This window comes from Otolemur garnettii, unplaced genomic scaffold (assembly GCF_000181295.1).
Source record: "Otolemur garnettii isolate 467f Iridium unplaced genomic scaffold, OtoGar3 scaffold00048, whole genome shotgun sequence".
Classification (NCBI taxonomy): Eukaryota; Metazoa; Chordata; class Mammalia; order Primates; family Galagidae; genus Otolemur; species Otolemur garnettii.
The window spans coordinates 11,675,113-11,686,886 of NW_003852443.1; the positions used below are offsets into that span (position 1 = coordinate 11,675,113).

At 40.8% G+C, this 11,774-nt stretch overlaps 1 protein-coding gene across 1 annotated transcript in view; it reads left to right on the top strand.

Annotated features, from left to right (window-relative positions):
* Nucleotides 1–11,774, top strand: part of WIPF1 (WAS/WASL interacting protein family member 1) — an 83,720-nt gene that overhangs the window by 53,670 nt on the left and 18,276 nt on the right. Inside the window, exons 3-4 of the mRNA XM_023514159.1 lie at nucleotides 4,446–4,575; nucleotides 10,824–10,994. Coding sequence (XP_023369927.1) covers nucleotides 4,446–4,575; nucleotides 10,824–10,994 — 301 coding nt within the window. The remainder of the gene's footprint in view (nucleotides 1–4,445; nucleotides 4,576–10,823; nucleotides 10,995–11,774) is intronic.

Consider the following 11,774-nt stretch of genomic DNA (forward strand, 5'->3'; position numbering starts at 1 on the left):
CCGTGTTTTTTTTTTTTAAACCCTGACCTTTCAGAGTTTGGTCTCGTGGTCTGGACTGGCCGGCGATGGTCCCTTCTTTGTTCCCGGGGGGGGGGGGGGGGAACTGAAGTTGAAAGAGGGAAAGTCTCCTGCCCCAGGTTACCATAGGACACATTTATATACCTCGTCTGAGGTTGAAATCTAGTGGGAAGAACTGACCATTAATTAGCTCATTGTTACTCAGAGTGCTGTCTTTCAGCTGCTTGTTAGGTCCCCAGGGAGATAAGAACAGACATTGAGACATTTATAGAAATTTGAGAGTAGTTTTATGTCTGTTTCTAAGGTTAAATTTTGTGTTTTTTTTAAAACCAATTCCTTTTTCAAATAATTAATTGTTATTTTGTTAAAAAGTTAGTCCATGGGCGGCGCCTATGGCTCAAAGGAGTAGGGCGCCGGCCCCATATGCTGGAGGCAGCGAGTTCAAACCAAGCCCCGGCCAAAAACTGTAAAAAAAAAAAGTTAGTCCATGATGAAAACCTTTTTAAAAACTGGTCCTTTATGACCGACAGAGGTAGCTCATGCCTGTGATCCTAGCACTCTGGGAGGCCGAGGAGGGTGGATTACTTGAGCTCAGGACTTTGAGACCACCCTGAGCAAAAGTGAGACCTCATCTCCACTAAAAATAGAAAAATTAGCCAGGCATGGTAGCAGATGCCTGTAGTCCCAGCTACTTGTCAGGCTGAGGCAGGAGGATCACTTGAGCCCAGGAGTTTGAGGTTGCTGTGAGCTATGACACCACAGCTCTCTAGCCTGGGCAACAAAGAGACTACTCTGGAAAAAACAAAACAAAACTGGTCCTTCACATGGATAAGTTGAGAAGCTCTGTTGTGGCTGACATAACAGGATTAGTTTACCTATGTTTCTCCAAAACTGTGGGTTGTATAACAGTGGTAGGTAGTACATAAATTAATTTCTAAAATGTAAACTCATGTATTTGTTTTAATGTATGTTCTGAAAGTTATAACTAGCTCATCAAACCCATGGTTTAATACTGAGTTAATTTAGAATAAAATCCTCATTAACAAATACTATAGTGTATACATGTAATATGGTGAATAAATAAAATATAGTTAAATATAATTAAATAAAAACATAGGTGGTATGAGAAGATGACAAAAATTGTGAATGTACTACTAGAATGATTGAAGTATGGGAAACCCTTGTTTATCTTAACTCATTTCTATACATTATTACCTAATTCAAAGCATCATCCTGGGTAAATAAGATCTAGAGATAAGAAAAGAGAAACAGACTGCCTTGGTGGAACAACATGACTCAGGGCCCTAAATATAAGAGAAGTTACCACCCAAAGAGGTCAGGTGTCAAAATAAAATTTGAGGCAGAATAAGAGGCTACTGAAATGTGCTGACCCCAAACAAGTAAGAAATCTAGTGTGAACACATCACTTAACCTCTCTAGGCCTCAGGGTTTTTTCATCATTAAAATGAAGATAGTATGGCTCAGCACCTGTGGCTCAAGCAGCTAAGGTGCCAGCCACATACACCTGAACTGGCAGGTTTGAATCTAGCCTGGGCAGGCCAAATAACAATGATGGCTGCAACAGAAAATAGCCGGGCGTTGTGGCAGGTGCCTGTAGTCCTAGCTACTTGGGAGGTGGAGGCAGGAGAATTAATTGCTTGAGCCCAGAAGTTGGAGGTTGCTATGAGCGGTGATAGCACAGGACTCTACCCAGGGTGACAGCTTGAGGCTCTGTCTCAAAAATAAATAAATAAATAAATAAAAATAAAATAAAATGAAGATAGTAGGTGATTTCAAAAGCTCTTTGCAAAATATCCAAAAGGTGTTAAGTTGAAAAAACAAGCTTCAGAGCAATAAAGGATAATCCCAGGAGCAAAAACAAACTGTATATGCAAAGAACACTTCCAGAAGGACAGCAGAGAAACTTTCAACAGGTTTGCTTCAAAGGTGTGTTGGGGCTGAAGGGGAAGGGTCATCTTGGGGCCCACACCTACCCTCTGTCAGCTTATAGGGAAGGCTCTGGAGTCAGGCTGCCAGGGCATGGGACAGCTCTTCCTCTATTAACCAGCTGACTGGGACAAATGATTTAACCTCTATGCCTCAGTTTCCTTGTCTTTAAGACAGAAATAGTAGCTCATAGGGATGGTGAGGACTAAATGAAGTAATATATATGAAGTCCTGAAAACAGTGCCTGGTCCAGAATAAAAGCTATATACGTGTTAACTGTTATTATCCTAAGCAAAAATACCTCATAATTTAATTATTTCAAGATATTTACAACGTATATAGTATTTTTTTTTTTTTAAGAGACAGGGTCTCTGTCTCCTCGGCTGGAGTACAGTGGCATGATCATAGCTCACTGCAGCCTCAAACGCCTGGGGTCAAGTGATCCTCTTGTCTCAGCCTCCTCAGTAGCTGGGACTACAGGTGCCCACCATCCTGCCTAGCTAATGTTTTAACTTATTGTAAATAAGGGATCTCACAAGGTTGTCCAGGCTGGTCTTAAACTCCTAGGCTCAAGTAATCCTCCTGCCTCAGCCTTCCATAGTGCAAAGATGATAGTACCTGGCTCATGATCTCACTCTGTTGCCTGGGCTGGTCTGTCTCAAACTCCAGGGCTCACATGATCCTCCCCCATCAGCTTCTTGAGTAGCTGGGATTACAGACTTGAGCCACCACAACTGGTTTATACAGTAATTCTGTTTAGCCTTCTTGGAGGCTTTTCTGAGCTCTTCCTCTGCCTTTAATTCTGATGATAAAAGTCTGTGTGCAGTGGTATGAGCCTGCAGTCCCAGCTATTCCAGAGGCTGAAGTGGGAGGATTGTTTGAGTCAAGAAGTTTGAGGCTTTAGGGCACCATGATCATGCCTGTGACTAGCCACTGTACTGAGCTTCAACCTGGGTGACAGAGTGAGACCGCCATCTGAAAAAAATAGGAAGAACAGGCTAGGTGAGGGACCAAACCACACAGTTCCCAACTTTATCTCCTATGGCCCTAACTGGCACATCTGGAATCACATCCCTTCATCCCTTTCACAAGGGCCAGGGCCAGCCCAGGACTCTCAGGTCTGCAGGAAGAGCCTGTGGGTTTGGGGCAGCCACTGTCCCTAGGACCAACCAGGGGTCCTCAAACTTTTTAAACAGGGGGCCAGTTCACCATTGGAGGGCTGGACTGCGGGCCCTGGGATGAGTCTGCTGCTAAGCAGGACAGGCAGTGGCAGCAAAAACACCCGGTGGGCTGGATAAATGTCCTCGACGGGCCACATGTGGCCCGTGGGCCATAGTTTGAGGATGCCTGAGAACAGTTTGTGAGCGTAACAGACATAGGCAGATGCCTACTTCCAGGTCCATATGCTAGATGCTCAGGGTCTCTGCTTAAAGTAACCCTGGAGGAATGAGATCCCAATTTCACAGTAAGGACCTTTCCCTGGAATTCTGGAAATAGTATAGTAGATAGCATAGTAAAGCAGTACCATCGTCCATAATGCAATTTCTGTGAGCTAAACTTACAGAAATTGCATTATGTTTCTAAACATCAGAAACACTTAGGCCAGTAGGACCTGAGGGAACTTTTGGGGTCATGAAAAAGTTCTATGACTTGATTGTGGTGGTCATTACATGACTGTGTATGTTCTTCAAAACTCAGAACTATAAAAGGATGGTTTCACTATACATAAATTATGTCTCAAAGCATCTGTAGCAATGTAGATGGGGAATTATTTTCTAAAAGTTTTGGGCATTTTTGTTGTTGGTGGTGGTGGTAGTGGGTTTTTTCTTGGGGGGGGGGTGCTTGTTGTTGGTTTTGTTTTGTTTCTGTTTTTTTTTCCAGTATTACACTTTGTTTCCCAGGCTAGCATGCTATGGTATCAGCCTAATTTATAGCAACCTCAGACTCCTGGGTTCAAGGGAGCTTCCCTCCTCAGCCTCCCAGAGTGCTAGGTGTGAGCCACCACATACTTTTGTGGGTTTAAAAAAAATACAGCTGACCCTTTTTGCTAAAGACAAATTTTTCCCTTGCACTAAGTTCTAAAAGATGGGAAAGGTAATCTATTCTTGGAGTATATTCTAGTGAATGAAGCCCAGATTCCTGCAGAATCCTTCCAGACTTAAAATTTTCTTCCTGTGTCTAGCCATGTAACCCTAACCTGGCCCTGTTGGTTACAGCCAGGTTGTGGGCTGAATTTTCAGAGTCTTTAATCAGATATTGACTTTTCCTGCCTTAAAAATGAATGTAATTTATTACTGCATCTGCTCCCAAACATCTGGGTCTTAAAAAGTACGATGTGGGGTCTAAAACTTGTGGAAGATTTACAACCTACCACCAGAATCTTCATAACAAGCTTCTATGCCCTACTTGTCCCAGCTGAATGTTAAAGTATATGATTTAAATATGAGAGGTGAATATGAGTTTGTATGGCTTTCTTTCAGGCCAATACAGAGAAACCTACCTTGAATAAGTCAGAGCAGGCCGGGAGAAATGCTCTCCTCTCTGATATCAACAAAGGGAAGAAACTGAAGAAGACAGTCACCAATGACAGAAGTGCACCAATATTGGACAGTAAGTGAAAAAAGCTATTTTCCATGGAGACAAATGGTTTACAGCTTAACAATCAACCTTACCCCTCCTAGAATTAAAAAAAAAAAAATCTTCTCAGTTAAAAACAGCTGCAAAGCTAGCAAAATAAGAGACCGTATCACCATGGTTTTGGCTCGTGTTCCCCTCTAATGCTTCAGGAAGCCAATATAATAATTCTTTGTCCAAGACATACACAGCAGCGATTCTCTGCATTATTCCCAACACTTTTTGGAGATTAACCCATTGCTCCTGACACCACCGATCAGGAGATAGCATGAAATATGGAAAGAGCCCTAGCTCTGGAATTGGAGAATATGGGTTCAAGTCCTGGTACATCCATCGTGTCCTGTTTCCAAGCCTGATTGTCTTCATTTGTAAAGTGGAGATGATAATACCTGCTCTGCTGACCTCCCTAGTTTGTTGTGAGCGTCAAATGAGATAATGCCTGTAGAAGTGTTTTGTTATCTGGAAAATGTAATTCAAGTATAAGCTATGACCATTGAGATCTTAGAGGAAATGAGATCACACCTCTGTCCATCTACCAATGTAAGTCTGAGATATGTTCTGGAACAAGGCAACATATGTATAACTAAACAAGTACCCACAACACAAGGACTACTTACTAATACTTACAATGGGACAAAAAGTATCCATGGTTACTTAATATCATCAGGTCTCGAGACACTCTCTTCACATTCCTAGACCTTTCCACTACCCACCAAATATTCCCAAGATTTGTCCTAGACTATCGCCCTGGGTCTCCAGCTATCTCCCTGGGTAGAGTGCCATGGCATCATAGTTCTCAGCAACCTCAAACTCCTGGGCTTAAGCGATCCTCTTGCTTCAGATTTTCCATTTTTAGTAAAGACAGGGTCTCGCTTTTGCTCAGGCTGGTCTTGAACTCATGAGCTCAAGCAGTCCACTAGCCTAGGCCTCCCAGTGTGCTAGGATTACAGGCATGAGCCACCGCACCCAGCCGTCTTTGTGACTCTTGACCTAGTGTGACCTCTAAGTCAAAATGCCCACAAAACTGATGTGGTTATTGTATAATCTCCCAGTCCTGATGATCAGTGCCACATAATTCTCCTGGGGGGAAGGGGAGCCTAGCACAGTCACTTTTATCTAAGGACCCTTGGTCCAGCAGCCATCTGAGTTGTGGTCCCTGGTATGGGAACAGAGAAGCTGCCACTCTCTAGAACAAAGGCCAGCTCCTCCCTCCACAAGAAGCAGCTCAGGGCTCTGTTGAAGGAGACTGGATAGTCTGGACCTATTCCTGAATCCACTAATGGAAACACATTGTATTCTTCAAAGTCCACTTCTCTCCCCCATTGAATAGAAATGAAATAGTGTTAGTCCTTCTCTGCCCCATTGAATAGGAATAGTGTTAGTCCTTCTCCCTTTCAGGCAGCTCCATTATGTTGTGATATTTAATAATGTGCTTTGCGTGATGGAAACAAGATCCAGTCCATTGCTTGCCCTTGTTGTCCGTGCACTTAACTGGACTCCCATATTGCTATCACAAGCTCTTTGCAAGTGGCAAGTTCATCCATGATTTTGTATCTGTTTGCCTGTGAAACTTCCTTAGGCTCTCTGTCAAAATGTTGACCATGGTGATGTGTGATAGTTTTTGAATCTGGCCCTGTCATACAGTTTAATTACTAATAAATGATCTGGAGCCCATTAGCTGTCCTCAGCATTAGCTTCTGTTAGCTTCTCTGTCTGAAAGATGAACAAATGTTGCAGGTTAAGAACACTATGGATTATGTCTGATAGCGCAGGAGTCCCTTGGAATTCTTAACACCATGTACCCTACATAAGTGCATTGTTCCAAAACGTATTGTGCCTTAATAAATAATGTTTGAAGGACAAGGACAGTATTAATATTTTGGTAAAACTTTTCAATTTTATATAGAAACAATTTGCATACACTTCTGAAAATGGTTATTCTAATTTGACTTAGATTATTTCTTCTAGCAGAGCTACAATAAGCATCACAGAAAGCTCCACACCTAAAAGAGAGGCAGAACTAGATAAATCTAATCCAGAAGAGAAGAAAATACACATGAATAAAATCAGAGCTCAGATTAGAGATTTGAAGAAAATGTTTTAAAATTAAGGATAGTATAATGAAGTTATAGGCTAAAACATCTTAAGATATTAAAGAAATTAATTTTCTAAGAAAAGTATACATTGATCAAAATTCATCAGGAAGCCTCAGTGAGCAGGAAGAAGATGAAAAATTTATCAAATTACTTTCTCTTCAAAAAGCTTTGGAGCCAGATGGTTTTTATTAGTAAATTCTTCCAAATTTTAAGAAAACAACTATTTCAAGTGCTATCTACTTTATTCCCAAACATAGGAAGAGGTGGAAAGCTATCTGGTAGGTGTGATAAGTTGGCATGATCCTAATGTCACACTGAACAGAGGCAGGATACACAAAGGAGGAAGCTGTACATTGTGGCTTTCACCGGGGGGGTGATTTTGTGGCAATGTCTGAAGACCATTTTAGCTGTCACAACTTGGCCGGGTAGGGGCAGGGTGGAGAGAGCTGCTACTGACATCTAGTGGGTAGAGACCAGACTTGCTGCATATATTCTCTGAAGAACAGGACAGCCACCCACAACAAAAAATCATCTGACCCAAAAAGTCAGCACTTCCAAGATGAAAAAACCCTGCCATCAACCTCTTATCATCATAAGTGAGAGAATGCGATGTAAATACCAAAAAATCGAATTCCATTGTATGTTAAAAAAGTAATTCATATCTCCAGATAAAGTCATTCTAAGGTACAGTTAAAAAAAAAAGAAAAACGAGTAATTCACCCAAACCAAGGTTTATCTAGTTTTTAATGTTAGAAAGTCTATTATCTATCCTATCAAGTAAGAAAGACCATAAGTGGTATAATAATATCAGTAGGTCTCAAATAGGCATTTGATAAAATTCTACACTATAAGAAAGTCTCAAGGCTTGGCACCTGTAGCTCAAGCGGCTAGGGTGCCAGCCACACACCCCAGAGGTGGTGGGTTCAAGCCCAGCCCAGGCCTGCCAAACAGCAGTGACAACTACAGCCAAAAAATAGCCAGGCATTGCAGCAGGCATCTGTAGTCCCAGCTACTTGGGAGGCTGAGGCAGGAGAATTGCTGAAGCAGGAAAGAGTTTGAGGTTGCTGTGAGCTGTGACGCCATAGGACCCTAAAGAGGGTGACACAGTGAGACTCTGTCTCAAAAAACAAAAGAAAGTCTGAAAAACCTAACATGGAAGGATTATTCCTAACTGAATATTTAGAAAGGAAGAAACCTATTTGAAACCAACAGTCAATATTGAACTTAGAAACATTAGAGGCATTCTTATTAAATCAAACCTGGTTGCCTTTAGCAACATTAATAGTTTATGTTGTTAGGAAGTTCAGCCATTAAGGTAATTACTTAGATAAAACACACATAAGACACACTTAGAAGAGGCAGATCATATGTCTACTAGAAAACATAAGATTGAATTTAGAAAATCAAAGTGGCTCACTAGATATCAAATAAAATTTCCTGATGCCAATGATAACCAATTACTAAATAATATAACAGGAAGACTAGCCCTTTTACAATTTCAACAAACAGAAATGTATCTAAAGTAATGCTAACAAGAAACATGTATAACCTATCTCATGAGAACTATAAAACTTTACCAGCAACTTCTAGAGGCATGAATAAATGGGGAAAGACAGCACATCTCCAAGTGTGAAGTATTAACACCATAAAAGTGTCAGTTCTCCCACCTTAATTTGTAGAGTTCATATAAAACTTATCAAAAGACTTAACATGGTTTCTGGGAGATAGAACTTCAAAGCATGTTTATATACATGCATACATACATTGTTAAAAGAGGATTTGAAAAAAAAAATTGAGACAGAGTCTCACTCTGTCACCCTGGCTAAAGTGCCATGTCCTCAGCCTCGCTCACAGCAACCTCAAACTCTAGGGTTCAAGCAATCCTCCTGCCTCAGCCTCCCAAGTAGCTGGGTCTACAGAGATACACCACCATGCCTGGCTAATTTTTCTATTTTTTAGTAGAGATGAGGTCTCGCTTTGTCCTGACTTCAAGCAATCCTCTTGCCTCAGCCTCCCAGACTGCTGGGATTATAGGCCTGAGCCACCACTTCCAGCCAATTTTTTTCTTTTTTTATTTTTGAGACAGAGTCTTATGCTGTCACCCTGGGTAGAGTGCTGTGGCGTCACAGCTCACAACAACCTCAAACTCTCGGGCTTAAGCAAGTCCCTCCCAAGTAGCTGGGACTACAGGTGCCCACCACAACGCCTGGCTATTTTTTGGTTGTAGTTGTCATTGTTGTTTGGCGGGCCAGGGCTGGATTTGAACCCACCAGCTCTGATGTATGTGGCTGGTGCCCTAGCTGCTTGAACTACAGGCGCTGAGCCTCTAGCCAGTTTTTTTAAAGAGGCTCTTCTATAGCTATAAAACAAACGTTTTATACAAAACGTTTAAACAAAACAAACGTTTAAACAAAAATTTTATTTAACTCAGTTAATGAAGGAACCAGTATGATGTTGTCAATATCAGCTCAAAGACTATTATGTACCTCACATATATAAACATACAAGAGCAAAATGAATTTATAATTAAGTGCAAAACAGGTGAATAATCAGTTGCATTCCACTGAACACAACTAATGTGCATCTCTTTGGACAAATACCATTTACATTAGGATCAGTTGTCTACATCTTACAGTTATAAAATACCGTGGTGCAAAGACAGTGGGAGATAACTGAGATGGCCAGAGAGGATACTCAGTAATCTTTTCCTTTCATCTTTCTTTTTGTTTGTCTCCTATTTCAAAATCTTTCGTAATTTCCTGCACATAAATGCAAACTAAAATGAAATCTTCCTACCTTCTCAAATTGCAAAGAATTTTCAAATTGTCAAAGCCTACCACTGGCCTTTATGATATTAAAATTTTTATTATTTTTTATTTTATTTATTCATTTATTTTTGAGACAGAGTCTCAAGCTGTTGCCCTGGGTAGAGTGCCGTGGCGTCACAGCTCAGAGCAACCACAAACTCTTGGGCTTAAGTGATTCTCTTGCTTTACCCTCCCAAGTAGCTTGGACTACAGCTGCCTGCCGCGACGCCCGGATATTTTATTGTTGTTTTAGCTGGCCTAGACCAGGTTCAAACCCACCAGCCTCGGCGTATGTGGCCAGTGCCCTACCCACTAAACTACAGGCGCTGCCCGATATTAAAAATTTTAAATCAACCTAGAGGACATCAAATAAATGAGTAGTTGATTATAATACATTCATGTTCTAAAATACAATAACAATCCTTTAAACTAAAGTCTTCAAATATTTAATGACTGGAAATAATAACAATGTTAAGTGAAAAAAGTAGACTAAAAAATTTTTTTACATTTTACATTTTTACAAAGAGTGTAATTATGTTATTTTATTTTCTTTATTATTTCTTGTATTTTTTTTTACTATACTTTTTTTTTTTTTTTTTTACTATTTCCTTACTTCTTACCTTTTATTTCATCTCCCTTAGGACCAGCTTTCTTTATTTTTTTCAGATTTTTACTATACTTTTTTTTTTTTTTTTTACTATTTCCTTCTTACCTTTTATTTCATCTCCCTTAGGACCAGCTTTCTTTATTTTTTTCAGATTATAACTCAGCTTTTTAAAATTTTTTTTATTAAATCATAGCTGTGTACATCAATGCAATCATAGGATACAATGTGCTGGTTTTATATACCATTTGAAATACTTACATCAAACTGGTTTAACGTAGCCTTCACTGCATATTCTTAGTTATTGTGTTAAGACACTTATATTCTACATTTGGTAAATTTAACATGTACCCCTGTACAATGTGCCAGAACCAGCTTTCTTTGAAGATCTTTTTATTTGCCAAAGCTTAGGATATAGAACAAATAGATATTAACCCATATGGCAGCTGGTGAAGGGGTGAGTGGGATGGGGACAAATTGTTCTTTGTTACTATTTCTTCTACCACTGGGCCTAGAATTGCCCTGCAGTGGGAAGAGAGCCCTCCAGTTCTGATTAGGGGGAAGGGAACCCTTAAAATCCGGCATGTGAATGAAGAAATGTCAGTTCTCTAGCGTAGGGCTAGGTTCAGCCACCTCCCTGTTCTATCACTGTTTTATGATTTACTTGGGCCGGAACTGGTGCAGTACTTGGTGGGTGTTTTCTTCTTCCCCCTGTAGAGCCTAAAGGAGCTGGTGCTGGTGGTGGGAGTGGATTTGGCGGAGGAGGTGGCAGCGCTGGTGGTGGCGGCGGCGGCAGCAGCAATTTTGGAGGAGGTGGACCTCCCGGGTTGGGAGGACTATTCCAGTCTGGAATGCCGAAGCTGAGATCCACAGCCAGCAGGGATAATGGTAAGAAGAGTTTCCTTCTCTCAATCACTGAAGACCAAGCAGAGTTTGGTGGTTTGGAGGCTTGGTGTAGCCTCTGTACCCTTTAAAACATTTTACATCATCAGAAACGTTATCACTGTTTCATAAAAGAAACTCTGTTTAGCTTTTTAAATTATTAATCAAAATCAGACACCTTTATAGAGCTATGAAGTAGGTGCCCAGTGTCTGTGGTAGTAACCTATAGTACAATGGAAAGAAAAGGAACAAATGGAACTTGCCCCAGCACTGCTGGGTGACCTGGCAGATTCCACTTTCTTTGAGAGGTAGCCTGACCCAGCTGTCTAGTATACTAAAATACCTGCGAGCTACTTCTCAAACACACTATGGAGTACATCATATGGAATATAATTACAAATTTTAATAAATGTGAAAAGGTGCTTTGCAGGACAGACATTTGGTATTCTAGTAATCTCTGCAAGGAGCCTTGAAAATGAATTCTATAGGATTATCTCTGAAAGTGCTGGTTACAAGAAGTTGAACTTGGTCATGCCTAAATAAAAAAACCTTGCAGAGCACATGAGGCTCTCTCCTGACTACTGCAGAAGCTCAGGAAGTTTTAGTGTGAAACTTTTGGGGGGTAATGTTGAATCATGTTAGAACTTTTTCTCTTAAGCCAGGAGTGATAGCTCACACCTGCAATGCTAGCACATTGGGAGGCTAAGGCTGGTGGAGCACTTGAGCTCAGGAGTTCGAGACCAGCCTGATCAAGAAGAGTAAAGCCCCAGCTCTACTAAAAAAAAA